The sequence below is a fragment of the Ochotona curzoniae genome, unplaced genomic scaffold (genome assembly GCF_017591425.1).
Source record: "Ochotona curzoniae isolate NIBS_2020 unplaced genomic scaffold, NIBS_Ocur_1.0 contig_1014, whole genome shotgun sequence".
Lineage (NCBI taxonomy): Eukaryota > Metazoa > Chordata > Mammalia > Lagomorpha > Ochotonidae > Ochotona > Ochotona curzoniae.
The window spans coordinates 45,808,479-45,834,209 of NW_024464920.1; the positions used below are offsets into that span (position 1 = coordinate 45,808,479).

General features: G+C 54.1%; 1 protein-coding gene across 2 annotated transcripts; it reads right to left on the reverse strand.

Moving 5' to 3' along the window:
* Positions 1–960: 960 nt before the first annotated feature.
* TXN2 (thioredoxin 2) lies at positions 961–12,769 on the reverse strand. 2 transcript variants are annotated; one of them, XM_040985427.1, is made up of 4 exons: positions 12,737–12,769; positions 11,867–12,132; positions 9,342–9,465; positions 961–1,491 (listed from the first exon to the last, which is right to left on the reverse strand). In XM_040985427.1, the coding sequence occupies exons 2-4, from the start codon at positions 12,130–12,132 to the stop codon at positions 1,378–1,380; spliced, it is 504 nt and encodes a 167-aa protein (XP_040841361.1). In that variant the 5' UTR covers positions 12,737–12,769; the 3' UTR covers positions 961–1,377. The 2 variants fall into 2 exon arrangements, with proteins under 2 accessions (XP_040841361.1, XP_040841352.1); XM_040985418.1 differs by lacking the exon at positions 12,737–12,769 and adding an exon at positions 12,534–12,628.
* Positions 12,770–25,731: the final 12,962 nt, after the last annotated feature.

A 25,731-nucleotide genomic window follows, 5' to 3' on the forward strand; every position in this document is an offset into this window, starting at 1 on the left:
GCAGATACCAGCTTCTCCTAGCCTTGAACCCCAGCCACCAGGGTGTGGTGACCTTGCACCTGCTGGCAGCATCTCACATGCAGATGCTGGTGCCCCATGATGGCAGGGGGCGGGGAGAGTGGAGCTCTCGTGGGTACTGCTCAGCTAACATGTGGCTCGAGGCTCCTGCAGGGCACTACCAAGGACTTAGTGTATGGGGAGCCACCACTTGCTTCAACAGTGTTCCCAGCAGCTGTCCTGAGGCAGTCTTAGAGATTCTCCCCACCCTGCCAACACCCAGCAAGACACCAGAAGCAGGGCGTCGGTGAGGCCAACACCCATACAGCAGGCATAGCATCCCCGAGGCCCAAGTGCAGCGGTCAGGATGGCCCTGCTGTCAGGGCTGCAAGGCTGGTGGGGAGGCGGCACCTCCTTCGGGCTGCTGAGCCAAAGCAGCAGCTGGGCTCTGGAGAGAAGGCAGGGCCAGGGCCTGGCTTGCCTGCCACTACCCCAGCTGCCAAGGGGGACAGCTGAGCAGCGGGGGTGGAAGCCAGGCCCTGTGGTCATATACAGGCCCTCAAGTCCCAGGCACCTGCTGAGGTGGCCAGGAGTGACAGTGGAGGGCATTCTAGGAGACCTCAGGGAGTCGGATGTGACCGCCATCAGCTTGTTTCTTCAGCTGGGTAACAGGACATACTTTGGCCTTTCTTGGGGACTGAAGGCATCAGGACAGTGGCTGCCACTGATAAAGGTGTCAGTAAGCATAAGGGCTGGGTTCACCAGCGGATGGGGCAGCGTGCACTCAGAGCCCAGACAGAACGCCAGCTGCAGGCAGCGTGGGGCCTGCTTTTCACTGTCTGTCCACAGTTGGCCTTGCAGCCCTCTGGAGACACAATCTTGGCTCCTGCCCCAGCATGGGTTTTTGTGGATGGAGGGCTAAGGGGCTGGGGCCTGGACCTTCACAGCAGGAGGCAGCAGGGATCACATAAAGTCCTTTATTATAGACCTACAAAAACTGAAGAGTGCTGGCGACTAATCTCCCTCCCGGGTCCCAGTCCCTTACATCAACAGCAGCAGAAGACAAATGCAGCAGGTAAGCTAGACTGGGGCGGAGGGGGGCTTCTGCTCAGAAAGGACCAGGGACACCAGGATGAGGCGTCTGCCACCATGGCCTGGGCCTCGTGGTGTGGCCTGGTCACTCTCCAATGGGAGAGCTGCTATGGCAAACTCTACAGGAGCAGACAAGAGAACAGGGCTGGAGGGCGCAGTCCCCACGCCTCCAGCTGCTGCAGTACCACTCCCAACGGCTGCCAGAGCGGTGGGCCAACTAGGGAGCACAGGCCCACAGGGGTCAGTCAGGGAGGATAGGGGCCAGCGAGCAGGACCCCTCCGTGCCTGTCAGCCGATCAGCTTCTTCAGGAAGGCCTCCAGCTGCTCCTCATCCTTGATGCCCACAAACTTGTCCACCACATCCCCATTCTTCATGGCGAGTACGGTGGGCACAGCGGACACCTGGCAGACAGCAGGACAGGGAGCTCATGTTACTGGGAGGTGGCCTCCTCTCTGCCTCTGTTCACCCCATATCTCGGTGTGGGGTGCTGGAGAACACGTCACACTCCACCCCGCGGGCTCCCAGCAGAACCCTTCCCTCCCAACCACACGGCTGAGTCACTGGAGCAGTGGTTTGGCTGCACTGACAGACAGGGCAGATGAAAATAACCCAGGCAGCTGCAGGAAGGGCTGGGCTGGCGGAGATGCAGCCTGAGCCCTCTGCTGCAGGCTGGGCTGCTGAGATCTGCCGGAGCTTTGGGATAGGATCAAAGATGTGCAAGGGAAGCAGGAGTGTGAGGTGGAATAGTCAGGAGCCCAGGCCATCCCGTCACCCCAGCCTCAGGGTCCCCAGAGCAAGCACTGACACCAGGGGCTCTGGAGGCTGCAGGAGTTGCTCCAAATCGTATCTCACCATGACTGTGTGCTGCCGAGTGGAAGGCAACCAGTGGGCCCCAGATGGTGGCCACGGAGGGCTGCAGTAGAAAAGTCGGGCACTGGGCCCCATGTGCGAGCAGTATGGAAAGAACGAGGCACCAAAATAAGCTTGCCTTCAACCTTACTTCCTGCAAACTTATGGAAACGCTCTTGCACCTGCTTGCTACCTGGACAATTAGCAGACCCAGAAATCACTGACTGTGGGGCCGGCCTGGTGGCATGCAGGCTAAGTCCCTGCCTGTAGTGCCGGCATCCCATAGGGGAACCAGTTTAAGTCCTGGTTGCTCCATTTCTGACCCAGCTCCCGGCCAATGCACCTGGGACAGCAGCAGGTCTAAGACCTTGGGCACCTGTACCCACTTGGGAGAACCTGATGAAGCTCCTGGCTTCTGACCAGTCAAGGTCTGACCATCGTGGCCATTTGGGGAGTGAACCAGCAAACAGAAGATCTCTGTCTCTCCTTTTCTGTAATTCTGTCTCCCAAAGAAAAACAAAATTCTAAAAAAGAAAAATCACCAGGTGTTTATGGACAGCGCATGCACGTGTGTGTACGTGTGTGTGTGTGTGTGTGTGTGTGTGTGTGTGAGATGGGGTTCGACAGCCGATGATGATGGGCCAGAGGCAGAAGGGAAAGCTGCATTCCTAGTGGATGAGACAGGCGCCCAACCTCATCAGGGCCCACGTACAGATGACACGGAATGCAGATGGGGCTACAGCCCACGCTGGCACTGCACCCTCCCTGCCACCTGGGCTCCCTGCCTGGCATTCAGGAGCCCGAGAGAAAGCCAGCAAAGCAGAGCTTCATGCGGACGGGGGTCTGCCCATGCACACACAGCTGGAGCACTGGTCTTGGGAAGCCAGACCCAGAACGTCTGTGATTTGTATATCTATCAGAGATGCCCCCAGCCTTAGTGGGCATTCCAGGGACAAACGTGGGGCTGACACCATCCCTGCCCATGTCGGGGCTTTAACTGGTACAGGCCGATGTGCGGTTCCCCATGGGATGCTGTCCTTGAAGTGCCAAGAGACACAAAACCAGCTTGAGACTGCAAGCTGCTGGGTCTCAAAGAGCGGTATCGTCCGCCCCCTAGTGGTCTGTGCACGCAGCTGCGCGCCTCCCTGGGAGAGCTCTCAACTTGGCGCTTGCTGTCCTGTTTCTTTTTTTTTTTTTTTTAAGATTTTATTTTATTTTTATTGGAAAGGCAGATATACAGAGAGGAGAGACAGAGAGGAAGATCTTCCGTCTGATGATTCACTCCCCAAGTGAGCGCAACGGTCGATGCTATGCCGATCTGAAGCCAGGAGCCTCTTCTGGGTCTCCCACACGGGTGCAGGGTCCCAAAGCTTTGGGCCGTCCTTGACTGCTTTCCCGGGTCACAGGCAGGGAGCTGGATGGATTAGAACCGGCGCCCATATGGGATCCCGGGGCATGCAAGGCGAGGACCTTAACCACTGCGCCACCGCGCCGGGCCCCTGTGCCGTTTCTTTATGAAAATAAATGTGTTGGGCCTGGGTTCATATCCCGGCTGCTCTGCTTCCCTTCTAGAATCTCTCTGCTTGTGGCCTGCAAAAGCAGTCGAGGACAGCCCAAAGCCTTGGGACCCTGCACTCGCGAGGAAGACCTGGAAGAAGCTCCTGGCTTTGAATTAGCTCAGCTCTGGCCATTTGTAAGCTTTGGGGAGTGAACCAGTAGATGGAAGATCTTTCTCTGTCTCTCCCTCTCTCTATAAATCTGCCTTTCCAACAAAAATAAATAAATATTTTTTTAAAAAGTGTTATGCTCCTATGCAAGAGGCACTCTTACGGTATGCTAAGCAGGACTCTTGGTTCCCCATGGTGGTTTTCCCTCAAGAACCGTACGTAAGGGAGTGCTTGGCACAGCGGTGTAGCCTCCACGTGAGACGGCCACATTCGGTGTCAGATTGCGTGGGCACACCCCGGCTGCCCTCCAGTCCAGCTCCCTAACGGCCACCCTGGAAGCCAGCGGGAAACGGCTCAGGGATGTCCCGTGGAGACCTGGGCAGAGCGACAGGCTCCTGCTATCAGCTGGGCCTAGTCCTGGCTGTTGAAGGCACCTGAGAAGTAAACCAGCAGACGGAAACACCACACATGAGATGATCCCATGTAAACCTCTGCACATACAAGTACATGTGCAAACTGTGCTGGCAGCAGGTGGGCAGTAGATACGCTGAGAATGGTTTTTTTTTTTAGATTTATTTTCTATTTTTATTGGAAAGTCAGATATACAGAAAGCAAGGTCTTCTGTCTGCTGACTCACTCCCCAAACAGCCACAATGACTGGAGCTGAGCCGATCCGAAGTCAGGAACCTGGAGCCTCTTCTGGGTCTCCCACAGGGGTGCAGGATCCCAAGGCTTTAGGCCATCCTCAATTGATTTCCCAGGCTACAAATAGGGAGTTGGATGGGAAGCAGGGCCGCCGGGATTAGAACCAACATCCATATGGGATCCCAGCGCATATTGGAGATGAGGACTTTAGCCGCTAGGCTATCACACCAGGTCCCAGGAATGTTTTTTTTTTAAACAAAGTCTTTTCTTTGTCTGCTGATTCACTCCCCAAATGGCCCCAACAGCCAGGGTTGGGCAGGCCTGAAACCAGGAGCCAGGAACTCCACCCCCAGGCCTCCCATGTGGACAGCAGGGCCTAAGCAGCTGAGCCATCATCCAATACCTTTCCAGGAGCATTAGCAGGAGCTGGATCAAAGGTGGAACAGCTGGGACTTGAACACCCAACCGGGAGGGTCAATGCTGCGGACAGTAGTTTAACTATGTCACAGCGCCGGGCCCCGGGGGCTGCATTTTCAGGACAACAGAGGTCTAGTCCCCTGTGACTGAGGGGATTCTGTCAAGTTGGAGCTGTAAGTGCGCACGCTCCCAGCCAGAGGCTGGCACGAAGCTGGCTGTTTCAGAATGCTGCAGGGATATCTGGGCTGGGACTGGCTTTCTCCTCCACCCAGGAGGAGCAGGAGGAAAAAGGAAGATGTGGCTTGGTGTGCCTGCCAACACTGCCTTAAACGGAGACACAAGTCTGAGGGCCACGCTCTTCTGCACTGGGGAACAAATTTGGCCTCTTGTCAATTCCTGCTGTGTGTCCTCCTGCTTGGTGAGACCACGGGGCGGCGGCCCCTGGAGACTTCCAGGCAGGAGGCTGGGTGCAACTGTGGTCTCCCCTCACCTTCCCACAGCCCTCGTGACATACCACCAAGCTCCGTGTCCCTGCCAGGTCTCCTCCCATCTCACCCCAGCCCAGGCCACGCATCTACTAGCAGAGGACAAGGACAAGCAGGGCAATGGCACAGCTGCTGGCAGCCTGACCCTCGGCTGACTGCAGAACAGAAAGGCAGCGGTCACGGCCAGTTGGTCGCCTTCACCTGCTGCCTTGGCCTGTTCTTGCCCTGCAGGAGCGTCCCTGAGAGCTGGCCGGTGGGGAGGGCTGGGGTGGGAAAGGCTCAGGCTTTGCCGTCTGTGACGTCACATTGTGCTGCGCCTGCACCCATGGACACAGAGTCGGACACAAGCATGGAGTCCTGGCAGGGTGAGGAGTGTGTACAGCAGCACGAGGAAGATTTCAACACCAAATGTTCGGTGGAAGCTTTCAGGGAGAGGAAGGTTCCTGGGAGACCCACACCTACACAGACTGTGGGCAGCAGTGTCTGCAGGGGCCAGGGTGGCACAGGCATGGGGTGAGCAGGTGGGGCAGCGACAAGAGCTGCGTGTGACTCTGCTGGAGGGGCATGCCAGGAGGCATCTGTCCTAACCCACCGACTGGGCAACACCTAGTGAACCCTAACTGAAGGCTTGGGGTGCCAACTGTATGACACAGGCTCCTCAGCCTTGGAGGGGATGGCTGTGCCCTGATCTGGGCACAGCAGGACGTGGGAAATTTCTGGACTGCCTTCTCAGTTTTGCTGTGACCCCAGAACTACTCTAAGGAAAATGGAATCTTAGGGCCACGGCTGCTGCAGAGCAGATAAAGCCATTGGCAAACCACGTGGCACTGGCAAACCACGTGGGCATGCCTTCAAGTTCTGGCTGCTCCACTTCCCTTCCAGCTCCCTGCTGATAAACCTGGAAAGGCAACTGAGGAAGGCTCAAAGCCTTGGGACCTTGCACCCATGTGGGAGACCTGGAAGAAGCTCCCTCTCTGTATATCTGACTTTGCAATAAAAATAAACAAACATGTAAAAAAAAAATCGTGGGCCTGGCGTGGTAGCTTAGTGACTGAAGTCTTTGCCTTGCACACACAGGGATCCCATGTAAGAGCTAGTTCGTAACCTGGCAGCTCCACTTCCCATCCAGCTCCCTGATTGTGGCCTGGGAAAGCAATAAAGGACCTTGCACCTACATGGGAGAACCAGAAGCAGCTCTGGGCTACGTATCAGTTCAGCCAGCTCTGGCCACTGTGGCTGTTTGGAGAGTGAACCAGCAGACGGAAGGTCTTTCTGTCTTTCAATAAAAATACATAAATCTAAAAAAAACAAACCAGTGCCACATGCTGGGCCCTCCTGCACCAGTGGAACCAATCCGCCGTGGGGAGGGAGGGTCCTGGTGACTCTGTTGCTAGGACATCTGCACAACTGAGAGCCAGCGCAGTGATCCGCTAGGAGGCGCTGTCCCCTGAACTGTTAGCTGCGGCTGTACGCGACAGCATAGCAGAAAATTTCAGTGAAAAAGTCCAGCAGCACTGCCCTATGAGAGGACAGTGGGAGGCCAGGTGACCTTCCCCTGTCACACGGCTACATGTTTGCATCTTAAAGGGCACTCAGACCTCATCTAAGATGGGAGGAAACCAAAGGATTACATTTTTTCCCTTAACAAGCACTGGGATCCCATATGGTGCCGGTTTGTGTCCTGGTTGCTTCACTTCCCATCCCGCTCCCTGCTTGTGGCCTGGGAAAGCAGTGGAGGACAGCCCAAAGCCTTGGGACCATGCACCCGCTTGGGGGACCTGGAGGAAGCTCCTGGCTTCGGATCAGTTCAGCTGTGGCCCCTGTGGTCATTTCGGCAGTGAGCTGGCATTACAGCAGAGTGAGTTAAGCCACTGCCTGATACTGGCATCCCATACTGGAGCACAAGTCCCAGCTGCTGCTCTGCTTCCCATGCAGCTCCCTGCTAACGCACCTGGAAAGGCAGCAGCACACAGTTCAAGTGCTTGGGCCCTGCACCCATATGGGAGGCCCAGATGGGTGGACTGCCTAGCTCTTGGCTTCGGCATGACCCAGCCCTGGCCACTGCAACCATCTGAGAAACAGACCAGTGGATAGATTTCTTTCCCTCTGTCACTTTTTGGAAAAATGAACAAAATCCAGAACAGTTCAAGGCAGGGAATCTGAGTGAGGAAGATGGTGAGGTATGCAGGGGGCCGGGTGGAGGGGAGTTGGCGAGAGGCACTTTACCCCAGCGGTTTAGCTGCCTCCAAGCAAGCACATTCGACCCCTGGAAGGGGTCTGCGGCCTTGGCAGGAGCCATCCAGACTGTTCTGTGGAGGTCGGGGCAGAAATGACCCTCCTGGAAACAGGTATGCAGGAAGCAAGGCAGGGCAGGTGGGGAAGGGGTGGGAAGAGGCCCTGGGGGTATTTTACATGCTTTGCCATGGGGCTGCCGCAGGGCTTGGGCAAGCAAGGAGGCGGAGGCCAGGAGATGCAGTCCAGTGGCCTTCCTGGGAGACATTGCAACAAGTGACCGGTGGACAGGGTGGGTGAACTGCCCTCCCTCCCCAGGCTGGCCACAGGACTTTGGGCCCAGGGCTCACCTCCCTGTTCCCACAGGTAGCTGTGGCCGTGCTCCCAGGGTGGCAGATGGACAAGCAGAGGGCAAGTAAGGGTATCTAGATGGTCAGACTAAACCATCAGCACATTTCTCCCTCTGGGCCTGTGTGACCAAGTCCCCAGGACAGGGGCCCTCAGTGGCCACCAGCAGTGCCACACGTGCTTCTAGTCAGGGCCAGCCCCTGCCCAGCTCCTCCAGGGAGCAGCAAGCCAGGCCTTCCTAAGTCCTTAGAAGACATGGCCCCAAAGGAGGATGGAGGGAGGGGTAGACCAGGGCATGGCAAGGAAGCCGGAAAGCTGGTTTCTCTCGCGAAATCTTGAGTTGCAAATTATTAGCACGTGGTCTCATTTCTTCACAAGGTCCTGGCTTTGAAGAAGGCCTCACTCTGGCCAGGCTATCCTGGACCCCACCCCACCTTTCCCCAACTGCAAAGGTCTCCAAGGCCAGAAGGATGCTCCCACCCCACCCCAGGCTGACATCCCAGCTCCAGGCACCAGCTCCTACTGCTTGAGAGCCAGTGGGCACCCCTCATACAAGTTCAGGGTCTCTGTGTTTCAGTCCGCCCTCCCCGAAGGCTCCTGGACACACCGGCGTGTCCCTCGTCACTCCCCAAAGCTTTCACTCCAACATCAGCTTCTTAGCCATGCCCTCCCCACCCCAGCCCTTACAAATAAGCCATCTTCTTCTGCTTGGAATGTGTGCACAGACTCCACGAAGGCTGAGTACCCCCAAAGCCACAAGTGTGATCTATGAAATGCTTCAAAACCCCAAACTGAGTGTCAGTGCTGCCCAAGCCTTGGGGGCATCAGGCACGTGTTAAGGCACTGCTGGCCACGCCCACATCCCACACTGCACTGCATGGTTCAGGCCCAGGCTAGTCTCCTCATGCCCTCCTAGTGAGAACTGCCTGCTGGGAGGCAGTGGGCGTTGGCTTGAGTGTTAAAGACTACCACCCAAGGGGAGCTTCAGACCGGTTTCTGCACTCTGGCTTGGCACTGCATTGGCTGCTGTAAGTGGACCAGTGGGCGGTGGGGAAAGATCTCCCTGTTTCTCTGTGCCTTCAAATATTTAAAAAAAAAAAAGTTTTGGGACTTCATAGCACTTTGGATGCCGGATTAGGGTCAGTGAGCTGGAGTCCACAGAGAATCAAGCCTGTTTTACTGGCACTCAGTCACACCCTCTCCAGCTGCTCTCTGCTGCCAGGAGTGCCGAGGGGTTGCAGCAGAGGCCACGGCCCTGCAGTCCCTCCTGTCTTGAGCCACCTGGTCCCCGACTGACGGCTGATGTCAGCTACCAGAGGGGAATGGGCAGCTGGTACAGCTGCTGGGAAGCCTGTCTTCTGCATCTGGCGGATGTCCACCCTGGGAGGTGGTGGGTGACAGCTCAAGTAGCGGGGCTCCTGCCATCTACGCTGCAGCTGAGGACTGAGTTCTGGGTCTCGGGCACATGTGCAAAGGGCTCTGGATTCCTCCTGAAGCACTCCCAAAGCCTTCCAGGTTCCCCGTGCTGGCCATCAGCTGGTCCCCGAGACAACAGCTACCTGCGGGCTACCTGGACCCCGCCCCACCGGCTCCCCCTCTGCCCCGTACCTCATACTCGATGGCGAGGTCTGTGTGATCATCTATGTCCACCTTGGCCATCACCACCTTCCCTTGCTGCTTGGCCACCATCTTCTCTAACCTTGGCCCGAGGATCTTGCAGGGGCCACACCACCTGGGAAGGGAAGGGGCATGCAGTCACCAGGGGGCTCTGCCCTCCCTCGGTCCTGTTTGGACATTAACCGGCCATGTCGACATCCCCAGGAGCCACGGGGCAAGGTTCACAGACGCCTGCCTGTGTCCTGTCATTCCCACGGAGGTGTGTCCACTCACTTCTGGTCACAGACAGTGCCCGGCTTAAGAGTGTTCAAGCTGATCTGACAACTCTATGATGATGAAAAAGGAACACACTCTTGCACAAGCCACATTTGATCCCTGCCCTGTTCCTCGGCTAGACACGTGACTGGACGTTGTGGCGCTGGGCTGCGGCAGCAGATGTGGCTCCCAGTCGCGGGAACAGGCCTGACACTCCACAGGACACCGTGCTGCTGAGCCACGCTGCGGGTTAGCCAGAGCCAGTGTGTTTCTGCCTTTGAGATTTTCAACTAATGGGGCCGCCTGTGCCGGCAGCAGGTGGGGCCTCCTCCACTGGTGGCGCCACCATCCCTTGGATGCCGCACTGCTGATCCAACAGCCGGTTACTGTGCCTGGGAATGCTGCAGAGGCTGGCTCACGTCCTGGGGCCCCTGCAGCCAATGGGAGATCTCTGCCTTCCTCTCTGTGTAATTCAGGCTTAAAAAACAAAAAACACTATTTTCTTGGAAAGAGGAATCGGGGCGGGGGGAGGGGGCTGGCGCGGTGTTGCAGTAGGCTAATCTTTTGCCCTGTAGCGCAAGCATCCCATATGGGTGCCAATTTGAGTCCCGGCTGCTCCACTCCTGAGCCAACTCCTTGATAATGGTCTGGGAAAGCAGCAGAGTGCTTGGGACTGGACACTCGCTTGGGAGACCCGGAAGAAGCTTCTGGCTTCAGCTTGGCCCAGTTACGGCTATTATAGCCATTTGGGGAGTGAACCAGCAGGTGGAGGATCTCTGCCTCTCCTTCTATCTGTAATCTTGCTTTTCAAATAAACACAAATAAATCTTTAGAACAAAAACAAACACTCCAGCATGCAAGGCCACAGGTCCTACTCCAGCAAGGAAAGGAAACACAAGGACACACAGCAGGCTGCCGAGGGGACCCGGTGAGAAAGAAACGAAGGCTGGAGGAGTTGTCAGAGACTCTGCCCAGACAGTCCCCCAGTTGCTCACTCAGGCCACGCTACGCTGGCTCCCCTCGGGGGACCTCATCCTAAGGGCTCCGGTCAACATTTTGGCAGCCAGGTCCATAGAGACTAGAACCAAAGGCCAGGCTAAACAAACCACAAGGTCATCAGCTAAAGAGAAGCTTTTGCCTGCCTGCTCGGTCACCACTGCTGTGACACCCATCACGCTGTGCCAGTGAGTTCATGCAGGTCTGGGGGCGACAGGCGAAAGTAAAATCCACTCATTCATAGCGCCAGGTGTTGGTACCCGCTGACACCCAGGTGGGCCTTGGGAAGTGCCAGAGAAATGCCCCCTAGCAGGGACTGGGGGCATAGTCAGTGCTGAGTGAAGCTGACAGCAGGTGGGGCCTCGGGAAGGGCCAGAGAACAGAAACACCCCCAGCAGGGACTGGGGGCACAGCCAGTGCCGAGAGTGAGGACTGGGTCTCGACGCCTTTGTAACGGGTCTCTGTATAAAAAGCATCAACCAGGAGTTGGCGCAGTGGCATACCCAGCAAAGCTGCCGCCTGCAATACCAGCATCCCATACGGTCACCAGTCCTGGCAGCTCCACTTAGATCCAGCTCCCTATTAACGTGTCTGGAAAAGCAGCAGAGGGAGCCCAGGTTCTTGAGCTCCTGCACCCACATGGGAGACTTGGAAGACGCCCTGGGCTCCTGGGTTTTGAATGACATAGTCCTGGCTGTTGGGGGAATTTGGGAAGTGAACAGTGGAGAGATCTCTGTGTCCCCTCAAACACCTCCAAAAACTCTGCCTTTCAAATCAACAAAAAGTAAATCTTTTTTTAAAAATTATTTTGGAGAATGAATCTATCTGCTGATTTAATCTTTTTTTTTTTTTTTAAGATTTATTCTATCTTTATTGGAAAGTCAGATATATAGAGAGGAGGAGAGACAGAAAGGAAGATCCTCCTTCCAATGGTTTGCTCCCCAAGCGGTGGCAATGGCCGGAGCTGAGTCAATCTGAAGCCAGGAGCCAGGAGTCTCCTCTGGGTCTTCCACACCCATGCAGGATACGAGGGCCCTAGCCATCCTTGACCACTCTCCCAGGCCACAAGCAGGGAGCTGGATGGGAAGTGGAGCTGCCAGGATAAGAACCAGCATCTACATGGGATCCCGGTGCATTCAAGGCGAGGACCCCAGCTGCCAGGCCATTGCACCGGGACCAATAAAAATAAATCTTTAAAGCTCCCTAGCGGGCACTCAGTAAACACACGAGTCCGATGCCGGACTCCCGCAGGGCCCAGTACTCACTGGGCATGGAAATCCACCACCACGGGTGTCTCGCTGTTGACCACTCGGTCTTGGAAGTCAGATCCATCCTGGATGTTAAAGGTGGTGGCGCAGACACGGCTGGTGTGGAGCGCTCGGGTGTGGCTGGGGGTTACTGTGTAGCTACCACCAGGTCTGCACGGTGGGCTGTGCAGTACGCCCAAGGTGAGGGACACCTGCCCACTCTGAGGGGGCCTCCTGGGGGTGACAGAAGCCAGGAGCCTCCTCAGGAGAAGTCGCTGAGCCATCTGTAAGGACAAGAGGCAGGCGGAGACAATGTTACCGGAGAAGGATGGGACGGCCCTGGGTGGGGGCTAGGGAGGGCGCAGAGCTGAGGGCAAAAGGCAGGGAAGTCACAGGTTTCTGGAATTCAGGGAGGATGGAAAACAGCAAGCAACCCGGAAGCACAGAAACACGGAGCTGGCAGCCCAAAAGGACTCAGCTGGCATGGCCGGGGCGGCCCCACGGCACCTGTCCCTACTACAGGGACGAATTCGAGGTTCAGTGGGCCCCGGGCCAACCCAACTAGTATATGACAGTCAACACTGGACCCCAAGGCCGGTTCTACGGACCGCTCTTTTAAAAGTGCCTCAGTGGGGGAAATCTAGTAAGTTAACAAGAGGTTGTCGGAGGATCAGAAACCGGGAACCTCAACCATTCCAGGAGGAACTAAGAGGCTCAGGAGTCGGAGTGTGGCGGGAATCAAAACACAAGGCACACGTGCGTGGAGGAAACTGGGCTGGCTCGGACTGCCTCAGGGGCCCGAACGCCCCGGAAGGCCGGGTTCCCCCACCCGGGGCCGCTTCCCGTGCCCCGCCGGCCGCCGCTTCGGGCCTTCCCCGGGACTCCTACCTCCTCGGGGCAGCGCGAGCGGAGGGACGCCCTGCCCAGCCCACCCCGCCCGCCAAGGGCACGCAGACGTCACTTCCCTGGGCGGAGCTTCACGTCACTTCCGCGAACAGAAGACACCCTTCTTCCGGGAGCACGGCCTTGGCAGGGCGAGTGATTTTTTTTTCCCGCCCAAGGAGGCGGGGACTCTAAGAGGAACGTACCAGGGGCAGGGCTTCAGGGACACGCCGGAAGAGGCGGCCGGAGCGGACCGGGGTGGGACCGGAAGAGGGCCGGAAGAGGGAGAGGGGAGAGGAGGAGGACCAAGAGGAGGCGAGAATCGAAGGTAGTTGGTGGGGCCGAGTGTGGGAGGACGGCTTGGACTTAGGGCTGCGACTTCGATGTCCCCATGCCCAGAGCCAAGCTGGATCCCAGAGGATGTCCAGGAGATAAGCGTCACACCGAGTGTCTTCGTCGAACATTCTGGGGAGAAGTCAGAGAATTTCATACGTCAGAGTTGAATGGCCGAGGACACAGAGGGCTGGCTGTCTGCGAGGCTGGTATCCCCCGTCAGCACTGATTTGGTGTCCCAGCTGCTCTGCTCACGATCCAGCTCCCTGCTAATGTGCCTGGGAAAGGCAGTGAAAAACGGCCACGTGGGAGACCCAGATGGAGTTCCAGGCTCCTGGCGTCGACCTGACCCCAGTCCTAGCTGCTGCGGTCACTTGAGGAGTGAACCAGCAGATGGAATCCATCCTCTCTGTGTCTCTACCTTTCTTTCTTTGTAACAATGCCATTCAGATAAATAAATGGTTTGAAACAGAGAGTCCACCTGACAGGCCGAGTGCACCCCCCAGGAAGGAATTGAAAGCTGTGCACAGCCTGTTTTCAGACCGGGGCTACTGAGGAAATAGGGGGCTCGGGTCTTCCTGCCACTGCTGCTGCACGCCACCCTCTTCTGGAAGGAGGGGCTTGCTGGGTGGGAACTAGGTGAGATTCCTCCTGGCAGAGAGGGTTCTGCTGGGCGAGTGGGTGCACCTCCTGAAGGTTACTGTGGTGTAAGCGGAACTGTAATTCCAAGTCACTGCATCCCTTGCTTTCGTGGGTGCCTCATTTGTCTTAGAAGTGCATCCACATGCATTTCTAGCTTCCTACCGGACAAGTGTGCCTTGCACTTCCGTTTCCACTGCTATGCCAGTCTGCGGGTATCCGCTCTAAAGTTGGCAGCAATGGCTCTCACATCCCTGCCTTTCTATTTGTGGCTCCCGTGCTTGGGAGGGCTCCCCCTCTGACCTCCAGCTGAGAAGGGTCTCTGGTGACTCAGCTACCTTTAAAACCAAGTTGTGTTTATCTCATTAGTTACATTTTATCTGAAAGGAGGCAGAATCAGAGAAGGGAAGATCTTCCATTTGTTGCTTCTGTTGCCACAGGCCCCTGAGTGCCAGGTCTGGACCAGGCTATGTCCAGGCAGAGGGGCTGGCCGGGACCCCAGGACTTAAGATGCCATCACCTGCTCCCTCCTGGGGTGTGCAGTAGCAAGAAGTGAGATCAGAAGCAGACTAGCAGGACCCCAGCATCTCAAGTGGTACCCTAACTGCTGCAGGGAAGCCTGCCTTCCCTCGTGGGGGTGGACCCGTCTCTGTAGCCTGTTAGTCACTGCACTCATTACGGGGTATTGATCCTGTCTGCCCCTTTATTATTGGTGCTTTGTTGTACCACAAGTCCCTGGAGTCTATCTCTGTCTTGTTCCCTCCAGGGCCTGCTGTAGCCCTGTAAGGGGTTCTGTGTTTATTATTATTTTCACAAATGAAGAACAGTGACTCAGATAGAATCTTCTGATGGCAAATTCCATTTTCTCCATCACGTGGCATGGCCCTGTTGTGGCCTGAGTTACTGCTAGGGTTGCTTTCAGTGTAGCTTGGCTACGTGGTGCTGCGAGCTGGTCCCTGCCCAAATGGCCTCTTCACAGCATGCTGCTGGGCTGCTCTGCTGGAATGGGGTGAGGGGAACCCTCAGAACAGGCTGCCATGTCAACCTTCTGCTTTTATTATTGAGTGACCATTGCAGGCAGAATAGAGGGCAGAGCTGGACAAATGTGTGGCCCCTACACCCTGCCTGTGCCCTGCCTAGGACTGGAACCCAGAGTGCGGTTGCAGTTTCCCTGATGGCTCTCTTGGTGTATCTGGGCCTGGCACAGTCAGATGCCAGCTGGTGAGGCTGCTGCCACCCTGCAGGTTTTTATATCCACTTTCCAGTGGATCTGGGATTTCCTGCCCGCCACCCACCCATCCATCCTTTTGAGTCTCACCCAGCTGTGGTTTTACTTCAGCTGGCCTCAGACTTCCGACCTGAGAAGTGGGAAGAATAATACCCACTTCCTAGTGAGTCTGTGAGGTGCAGGCAGGGCTCAATCCACCTCATCTGTGGAGATCCTTGGCCTCCTGTGGATGGGGGGATAGTCTGTCAGAGGGGTACATGGAGAGCCCAGTGTGGTTTCCTAGTGGCCTTGCACGTGCCAGGATTTCATTTGGGTGCTGGTTTGTATCCTGGCTGGTCCATTTTCCATCCAGTTCCCTGCTTGTGGCCTGGGGAAGCAGTCGAGGACAGCCCAAAGCCTCAGGACCCATGTGGGAGACCTGGAAGAAGCTCCTGGTTCTTGGCTTTGGGTCAGCTCAGCTCTGGCTGTTGTGGCCACCTGGGGAGTGAATCAACAGAAGCTCAAGAGCCCCTTCCAGGTCTCCCACATGGGTGCTGGATGGGAAGTGAAGCAGCTGGGACATGAACCAGCGCCCATATGGGATCCTGGTGTGTGCAAGGCAAGGACTTTATTTACTAGGCTATCACATCGGGCCCTAAATAAATCTTTAAAAAGAAAAAGGAGGGGTTCATGGAGAAGGCCGGGCCCTCAGCATCCTGCAGGGGCTCCCCACCAGGAGGCAGTGGCACTTCTGTGCAGTCCGTGCTCACCTGGCCTGGCTCTGGATCCATCAGGCACAGGTGCCCGACAAAGGGAGGGAAGTCAGGCTGACTGAGGATTAAGTGTCTATTGCTTCATCTTGCCAGTAAGGCTCATTGCAGTTTTTTAATTTTTTTTTTTCCAGAAGTGGGCCAGGAGCCATCACAGATTCACAGTCAGTTTAGTAGGTTGTAAATCAGCTTTTCTAAAACCCCCACGGGCAATTGAAGCCATCTGGGTGTGCTGGAACAGTACGGCCTGGAGCAGCACCTGTCACTAATGTGTCTGCATGTCCCAGGCCAGGATAGGAAGCGCGTATCTCACCGTGGCCACTGCTGTATTGTACCAGGCGGTGACTCTGGCTCTGTGGAACCTACAGCCCTATGGAAGGCTGTGACCATACACTCTCCCTCTTGCCAAGGGGAAATTGCAGCCCTGAGAAGTAGCTCATCAGGATCACTCAACCAGTAGAGGAGGCCAAATCTGAATGGCTCTGTGCTGTTCCCAGCCCCCAGCATCTGAGCCACACACGCTGCTGCCTCGCCAGCGAGAGCAGATGGATGACCCCATTGCAGGCAGGTGCAAACCCTGTGATCTGGGCAACTGGTGGGCAGCGGCTATCAGCCGAAGTGCCACATGGTGGCGCTGTGGCTCTCGCAGCCTGCTGGCAACCTTAGGTTGGCCCCAGGCGTCATAAGGAAAAAGAAGGGATGGCCCGAGGTCCTAAGGTGGCTTTTCCACCTTGAGAGTCATTTACGGACTATCGTATTATTTTTTAAAAAGATTTATTTATTTGAATGATAGAGTTACAGAGAAAGAGCTCGTTCTTTTGCAGATTCACTCCCCAAGTGTCTGCAGTGGCCCGAGACGGGCTAGTCAGGAGCTTCATTCTGGTCTCACACCAGGTGCAGAGGCCCAAGGCCTTGAGCCATCCTCTGCTGGTTTTCATATCCCAAGCCAAGGCAGTGAGCCTGATCGAAAGTGGAGCAGTTGTCACAGGATGTGATTAAGAACTTGCATTTTCTAATATATTGGTCACTCAATACCATGTCAATTAACTCCATAATGTTGTAAATTGTTGTTGAGGTTATGTTGTGGCTTTTCATTGGAGAGGGTGATATTCTGCCAGCTCTATTTTTAGACCAGGAATGGTCTCCCAAGGAAACTGTTGAAATTATCTGGACAATAAGAGGCTGGACTCTATGCATGGTTCATGCTTGCAATGAAGGAATCATGACTGGATATGAACTGTAATACTGCAACAAGGTAGAGGAATGCAACATGGGGGGAGGAGTTGGGGGAATCCCAGAGCCTATGAAACCATGTCATAAAGTGAAATTTTAAAAATAAATAAATAAACAAAAATAAAGTGGAGCAGTTGGAACTTGAGCCAGTCCCCATCACTGCAGGCAATGGCTTAGGCTGACACACCACAGCACCAGCCCCATGGGGTTGTTTTATTTTGCACTGTTGCAGAACAGTGAGAAGAATGGTTTGCATTTCCAGTTCCAAAAACTGACTCCCCCCCTTGCTGGTGTGTATCAGACAATCACATCACGTCCCCTTGATGGGCAGGGCTGTGAGGTGGGGGCAGGTGTGAGGGTGAGGATGAATCGTGGCCCTCCCGCCCACCTTGGTCCCCAGATACCCTCAAGCTGGGGCTCCCCAGGCATGATCAGAATCAGCTTGTGTCTACCTGGGGCTAGAAAACCAGGCGGGGACCCCTGCAGGCCAGGTGGTGGCTCCCCTCCACTTTGTGAGAACTCCAGGCCTCATACAGGGCCCAGGCCCACTCTGCCTCTTCCCCAGGTCTGGCTTTAATTCTGCTGAGCAAGTTGACTGACGAACTCTCTGGCTTCATTCCTTGCCCGTATGTGGTTCTAACAGCTATACACTAGTTCAAAAAATTTTTGCACCAAAACATGCTTCTTAAAAACATTTGGAGCCGGCACAATGGCTCAGTTGGCTAACCCTCCGCCTGCAAGCACTGGCATTTCATATGACCACTTATGATCCAGCTGTCTGCTTATAGCCTGCGAATGCAGTAGAAGGTGGCTCAGAAACTTGTGACCCTGCAACCACATGGGAGACCCAGAGGAAGCTCCTGGAACAGGGAAAATCATCAAACTGTGACTGTTCTGTGACTTGGGAGCCTTTGGAAATGCAGAACCAAAGAAACAGGGAAATCCGCGTGTTCCTCACGATCGATCGAATGGTCATGAACTAGGAGGAACTTAGCAACGCCTGTTTGTTCAGATTCTTCCTGGTGTCCTTGAATGTCCTCCGCTCCAGAGAGGGGGCAGGGTCTTTGGGGAAGGGAGAGGGAAGCTCAGCTAGAACTTCCTCCTTCTGATGTTGGCTCAGTTTCCAATGTGCCATGCTCTGGGGTGGCACATTCTCTTGCTTGGAGTTCAGTGAGACTGTGTAAACTAACATATGTCTTTTTCTGTTTAAAAGTGTGGTTATAGGCCCAGCACAATAGCCTAGCAGCTGAAGTCCTCACCTTGAAAGTGCCGGTTCTCATATAGGTGCTGGTTCTAATCCCGGAAGTCCCAATTCCCATCCAGCTCCCTGCTTGTGGCCTGGGAAAGCAGTCGAGGACGGCCCAAGGCCTGGGACCCTGCACCCACATGGGAGACCTGGAAGAGACTCCTGGCTCCTGCTTTAGATCAACTCAGCTCAGGCCAATGCAGCCGCTTGGGGAGTAAACCAGCAGACAGAAGACCTTGCTCACTCTCTCCTCTTGTTTGTATATCTGACTTTGCAATAAAAAATAAAATATATCTCTTTAAAAAAAGTATGTGGTTACTCCATTTGCAATGGAGAAAGACAGAGGGAGAGAGTGAAAGATCTTTCCTCTTCTGGTTCATCCTCTAAATGCCCGAAATAGCTGTGGGTTAGACTAAGGCAAGGCCAGGAGCTGCAGCGGGGTCCCCCCACGTGGTGGCAGGAATCCAGGTGTTGGGGCCTTCCTCTGCTCCCTCCCAGGGTGCCTTAGCAGGAAACTGAATCAAACCAGCTCCACCCCTCCACAGTGGGGTGCGGTGTCCCCAGTGGTGGCTCACTGTGCTGGGCACACACACCTGCTCCTCACAGTGGTCGCTTTCACAAAACGTGGGAAAATTGAAGATGTTATTTCCCCAAAAGACTTTTCCATGACCTCTGTGGTCTTCGGAAACGCGGCTTACACATGGGAGGCATCTGCTTATGGTCTCCCACCTCTGAGGCCCTCACTTCCCAAAGTTTTTACTCACATTGCATCGTTTTTATTGATCTGTATTCAAATGTATTGCAGTCTTTCTCTGTCATCCGCAATATGGTGTTGTACCCATCTAGGGAAAATGTTAATTTCAGATATTGCAGTTTTTAAATTCTGGAATTTCCATTATTTAGATGTTTGTTTTTGGGGAAGATTATTTGCATTTATTTGAAAGGTAGAGTTACAGAGAGAACGGGAAAGGCAGAGACAGAAGACCTTCCATCCACTGGTTCACTGTCCACTCCTGAAACAAGGAGAGAGAAAGATGTTCCATCCGCTGGATCACTCCCAAATGGTCACAATAGCTGGAGCTGAGCCGACCTGAAGCCGGGAGCCAGGAGCTTCTTCCAGGTCTCCCACTTGGGTGCAGGGGCCCAAAGTTTTGGGCCATCCTCAACTGCTTTTCCAGGCCACAAGCAGGGAGCTGGATGGGAAGCTGTGCCCATATGGGATCCTGGTGGATGCAAGGCGAGAACTTTAGCCACTAGGCTAATGTGCTGGGCCCACCTGTCCAGTTTCTGCCCCATTTGGTCCTCCCATTGCTTTACCATTTGTACCCATTTAGGTTGGAAGATAGATGCATGCTTATCCAGGGTTGTTCTTGATGAGAAAGCTTGCTCTGGTGCAGTTCCATGGGGTAGCGCCCCCTTATGAGAAGCAGAAACTGGGTGCCTGGCAGCGCTCAGCACAGGTGTTTGAGTGGCCTGAGAACTTCCTCAGCACGTGCAGGGCACTCCCTGATGTCACAGCAGATGGCACGTCCCCAGCTTGGTGCCACAGGAAGCAGAAGTTGGCAGCAAGTTTCATGTCCTTTATTTTTTGCTTCCTGTTCCCTCACACATGCATGATCTGTTGCCTAAACTTAATGTTCCCTGCAGCTCATAGCTTTTAAGACATGAAGTTGTCTCTTGCTGAGAATTTGATGAACTCTTTATATATCTGGACAAAAGTGATTGCTCTCTGGAATTTCCCTCAGACTTTTTGGCTGAGCCAGGTGGAGGCTGGCCCCTCGGCTGAGCCAGGTGGATGCCGGCCCCTCGGCTGAGCCAGGTGGAGGCCAGCCGCTCAGCTGAGCCAGGTAGAGGCCGGCCCCTCAGCTGAGCCAGGTGGAGGCCAGCCCCTCGGCTGAGCCAGGTGGAGGCCGGCCCCTCGGCTGAGCCAGGTGGAGGCCGGCCCCTCGGCTGAGCCAGGTGGAGGCCGGCCCCTCGGCTGAGCCAGGTGGAGGCCGGCCCCTCGGCTGAGCCATGCCTGTGCAGCGCAGTGCTGGGAAGGAGCAGCGGCTTTGGGGGGCAGTGGCAGGCATGCGTTTGTCATAGAGCGTTGGCCTGGGTGAGTAGATACCCAGGACTGTCCTCAAAGGGAAGAGTGGTCACCTTGTCAGGAGCGCATTTGACTTCTGTTCTAGAATCCAGGGTTCGTATAGTTGTTCTCATGTTCATAAGGGTTTCTTGGCCCACTCTGTGCAAGGCTGAGAGCTTTCCCAGAGCAGAAACAGACCTATGTAAGAGCAGGTGCCGGTACTGGGCTGTACGTACCCAGCTGTTATAGTTGGTAAAATCAGAGCTCTACCGTAGTTTAGACTGCAAGATTACTGAATAGGCTATTTCTCTCTCTCTTTTTTAAAGATTTATTTGATTTTTATTGGATAGGCAGATTAGAAGAGAGAAGGAGAGACAAAGAGAAAGGTCCTCTGTTCTCTGATTCACTCTCCAACTGGCCACAAGGGCTGAGGCTGAGCCGATCTGAAATCAGGAGCCTGGAGCTTCTTCTGGGTCTCCCATGCAGGTGCAGGGTCCCAAGTTTTGGGCCATCCTCTGTTACTTCCCCAGGCCACAAACAGGAAGCTGGATGGAAAGTGGAGCAACCTGGACATGATCCCATCTGGGATCCCAGGGTTTGCGAGGTGAGGATTTAGTCACTAGGCCATTGTGCCAGGCCCTATTTTGTCTTTGTATTCTTGCTTTTTTTTTTTTTTTTAATGTGTAGAGTTCAAAATTTCAGTCTTTCACTGGAATTTGTCAACATAAATTTGCAAAAATTCTTCGCCCATAATAGACGTACACTAAAGGAGCTTTCAAAACATAAGTTCTTTTTAAAAATTATTTTATTACTTTATTTATTTGAAAGGTAGAATTACAGAAGAGGTAAGGGGAGGAGAAAGAGAAAGAGGTCTCCATCTGCTTGTTCATTCCAAAACAGCTGCAATAGCCAGGGCTGGGCCAGGCTGAAGCCAGAGGCCAGGAGCTTCTTCCAGATCTCCCACATGGGTGGCAGGGGCCCAAGCACCTGGATCATCCTCTGCTGCTTTTCCAGGCACGTTAGAAGCGGCTGAAGTGGAGAAGCTGGGACTTGAAGTGCTGCCCATACAGGATATCGGTGTCACAGGTGGCAGCTTCACATGCTGTGCTGCAATGCTAGCTCCCCAAAGGAATGTTTTTGGTCATGACATGAACCCAGCGAAAGGAGCTTGCATGTTAAGGGTTTGATCCAGGAGTCTGACGCAGGTGGTTAATGCAGGACTTAGTGTCAGGGCTCTCAAGCAGCTTTTCTGCCAATTCCTGATGGTCACCCCTTAGCTCTCTTGTCTCAAAGACAGTGCCATGGCCACAAGCGTCGTCCAGTGCATCTGCAGCCCAACGAGTGTCTGCCTGCATCAGCTTGTCTGCCTCAAGTCACAGGACAACCTTGTCTCCCTCCCTCCTTCCCTCCCTTCCTTCTTTCCTTTTTGAAAATTTATTTATTTTGAAATCAGAGTTTCAGAGAGAAATGGATGGAGAAACAGAGAAGAAAGATCTTCCATCCTATAGTTCATTCCCCAGATGGTCACAACGGCCAGGACTGGGCCATGTTGAATCCCAGAACTTCATCCAGGTTACCCACGTGGGTAGTAGAGGCCCAAGACTTTGAGACTTCCTCCACTGCTCTCCCAGGTCACAAGCAGGGAGCTGGATGGGTGGTGGAGCAGCCGGCACACAAACTGGTACCCATATGGGAAGTCAGCACTGCAATGTGGAGGATTGGTCCATTGAGCCATTGCACTGGCTGGGGCTGCTTTATTTCATAACTACAAAGAGAGACTGATGCCCACTGAACATTCTGAGATATTCCAGCGTCACAGCTCCTCTTGGTAGGGCTTGGTCTGCATTCTATGCACGTTCTGATGGAGTAGACCAACTTGAGACTGGATCTGGGACGGTAACGCCTTGGGTGAGAATGTGAAGGCAGGTGACAACCCTTTTGGCAGATTTTTCCATGAGCACTGGGCCTGGAACTTTCTTCAGCAAACCAGTCTTCTCTACGCAGAATGCAGGAGGCAGTGAGAGAAGGTAGCCGGCTGCCCCGCCCACCGCCTTACTGACGCCCAGCGGCACCTTCTGTGTCTTCGCTTCAGGGTTGATGGGTTGGTGGTGTGTTGGGGTGACGGGCTGAAGCAGTTCCTATATTTGCCCATCAACTTCACTTTGGAGACTTACATCCTGTCTGGGCTGCCAGATTGAATTAAACGCTTTCTGAAAGCCCGCAGTCTGGTAAGACGTCAGTATTTTTATCATCGTTAAAAAAGCAGCAGCTGCAGAGAGAGGGTGCAGCCTGTGGCTTGCTCCCCAGGGAAAGATCTGATTGGCTCTGGGACTTCTCTGGGAATGGCAGAGGACCGAGGGTCTGAGGCTGAAGCCCTGCAGGGGTCAGCCCTGCCCTACTGCCACATATCAGGATATGGACCAGGCTCTGTTTCTGGGGCCCTTGTCATGTGTAACTAGCATGTCATTTCCCAACTTCTGTCTTTCTGGTGACCATCACACATCTATATAAATCTAAGGATTTTCTGATTTCTTATTTTTTAAAAAAAAAATATTTGTTCTTATTGGAAAGGCAGATCTTACAGAAATAAGGAGCTATATAGAGAAAGATTTTTCCATCCACTGGCTCACTCCCCAAAATGGCTACAATGGCTGGAGCTGAGCTGAGCTGAAACCAGGAGCCAGGTACTTCTTTGGGGTCTCCCATGTGGGTGAAGGGTTCCAAGACCTTGGGTCATCCTCAACTGCCTTCCCAGGCCACAGAGAACTGGATGAGAAATTGAGCAGCCAGGATATAAACTGGTGCCAACATGGGATCCTGACACCTGCAAGTGGAGGAGTAACCAATTGAGCCATTGCCCTGGACCTTTAAACAAAGAAAGATATTCATGGGCCCAGCACCGTGGTTTAGTGGCTAAAGTCCTCGCCTTGAATATGCCGGTATCCCATATGGGCGCCGGTTCTGATCCCAGCAGTTCCACTTCCCATCCAGTTCCCTGCTTGTAGCCTGAGAAAGCAGTTGAGGACAGCCCAAAGCCTTGGGACCCTGCACCCGTGTGGGAGACCTGGAAGAAGTTCCTGGCTCCTGGCTTTGGATCGGCGCAGCACTGGCCATTGCAGCCGCTTGTGGAGTGAATCATTGGATGGAATATCTTCCTTTCTGTCTCTCCTCCTCTCTGTATATCTGACTTTGTGATAAAAATAAAATAAATCTTAAAAAATAAAAAGATATTTATTTGAAAAGCATGGTTACAGAGAGGGGAGAAGGAACAGATAAACAGATCTTTCTCCAGCTGATTAATTCCTCAAATCTGGGTGCCAGGAAATCAAGGATTTGAACCATTCTTAGTTGTCTCACATTAGCAGGGAGCTGGGTTGGAAGTGGAGCAGCCAGCACAAAAACTAGGGGCTCATAGGAGGTGCTGGCTTTGCAGGTGATGGTCTAACCAGCTGTACCCCAATGCCAGCACTTCTTGTCACCTGGGGTCTGAAGGATGGAGACCCACAGGGCCGTGGTGATGCTCATGACTGCCACCTAGAGGATGGTGAGATGACTGCACTTCCTAAGGATCGCACCCCTGTCTTCCTGGGTCCTGGCGGTGAAATGGGGGTTATAATACCCACCTGTAGTGAGGATTTGGGTAGGACAGTTACATAGCGCATGTATTAGTGATCTATTGCTGTGTGGCAAGCTCCCCTGCCCCCCAACAAGCCTTATCTCATAGTTCAGCTGGCTGATTCTGCCCCAGGGTCTCTGGCAGGGCTGTGTTAAAGGTGCTGATGGGGGAGGGAGGGTGGTCACCTCGGGTCTGTCCCTGCCAGCTGGGCCCCCCTGCAGTATGTGTCACTTCACCTCCCTGTATGTGGCTCTGCTGTTTTCATAACCTCCCTTGGAGCAGCTGGGGCATCCCTTCTGCTGCCATCACGGTTGAGAATTGAGTCCATAGCAACCAGACGGGGACCCGGCTCCTCCCCCTAAGGCGGAGATGTCAAAGCCTGTGTGCTTGCATCTTAGGACACTCACGGCATCCGGTTCTCGGCACACAGTAGGTGTGCAGCGTTGGATGTCAGGCAGACATGCTGGCCTCCCGGGTTGCCAATTTCCAGGCTCCTGATGTTATGATGGACTGGAGAGAACACCCAGATTTACACACACACACACACCTTCCACTTAAAATTTTTTTATTTTTATTGGAAAGCATATAGAGGAGGAGAGACAGAGAAGAAGAACTTCTGTCCGATGATTCACTCCCCAAGTGACTGCAACAGCCAGAGCTGAGCCGATCCGAAGGCAGGAACCCAGAGCTTCCTCGAGGTCTCTCACGTGGGTGCAGGGTCCCAAGGCTTTAGGCCATCCTCAACTGCCCTCCCGGGCCACAAGCAGGGAGCTGAGTGGAAAGTGGGGCTGCTGGGATTCAAACTAGTGTCCATATAGGATCCCGGCGCATTCAAGGCGAACACTTTAGTCACTAGGCCACTGTGCTGGGCCCACCTTCCACTTTTTATCACTTGGGAGGGAGGATTTTTTCAGAGACCTTGGCTGTGCTGGATTGGTCGACCTAGGACAGGCATACATGTGGTTTCAAATCCACTTCTTCAGCGGGGGCAGTTGCTGCCTCCCTGCCGGGGAGGAGAGTAGTGACCTGGGAGGTGACAGTGTGTGAGTAGCAAGGACCAAGCAAGCACAGCACAGCTCCTGGCAGGAATCCCCAGCCCACTTCCAGAGATGTGAAAGTTGCAAGAGATTACTTTTTAAAAATAAATGCATTTATTGTACCAGAGAGTAATCACACATTTTGACAAAAGTGTAAAAGGAAACAAGGACATAGCCATTGTTGACATCTTGTGACATTTCCTTTCCAGTTGCCCCAACAGTTTCCTATTTTTAAAAAATCTAAGATTTTATTCTTATTTGAAAGAGTTTCAGAGAGGAGAGACAGATGAAGATCTTCCACTCACTAGTTCACCCCCCAAATGGTCTCAATAGCTGGGGCTGAACCGACTGGAAGCCAGGAGACAGCAGCTTCCTCCAGGTCTCCCACGCGGGTGCAGGGTTCCAGGGCTTTGGGCCGTCCTTTACTGCTTTCCCAGGCCACAAGCAGGGAGATGGATGGGAAGCAGGGCAGCTGGGCACTCAGAGGGATGCTGTCACCATAGGCAGCAGCTTAGTGCACTGCACCGTGGCACTGGCCTGTGGTTCCCCGTTTTTACAGGGTTGCACTTAATCCAAGTAATGGCAAGTACAACTTCGTGTCCTGCCCTTAGCCTGACTTCCCTCCCCCCTGCACACAGGTGTCACAGCCATTCACCAGGCATTGTAGAGCCATGTAACCATCCCTCAGGAGACAGTTAACTAATTTTCACTTAAAAATTCTTTCAATCAGTCCTTTTTTTAAAAAGCATCTGTGTGTCATACTTTCAAAGTTTCTTTATCTGAAAGGCAAAAAGAGTAAGACTGAGACTTCCATCTGCTGCTTCATTTCCCAAATGTCTTCACATCTGGTTC

What these genes read in the sequence shown, in the direction of transcription:
- TXN2 (XM_040985418.1), bottom strand. An exon ending in GTGGTGGATTTCCATGCCCA is followed by an intron (nt 9,466 to 11,866) that starts GTGAGTACTGGG and finishes TTCCCTTCCCAG; the next exon opens with GTGGTGTGGCCCCTGCAAGA. An exon ending in ACCTCGCCATCGAGTATGAG is followed by an intron (nt 1,492 to 9,341) that starts GTACGGGGCAGA and finishes GCTGTCTGCCAG; the next exon opens with GTGTCCGCTGTGCCCACCGT.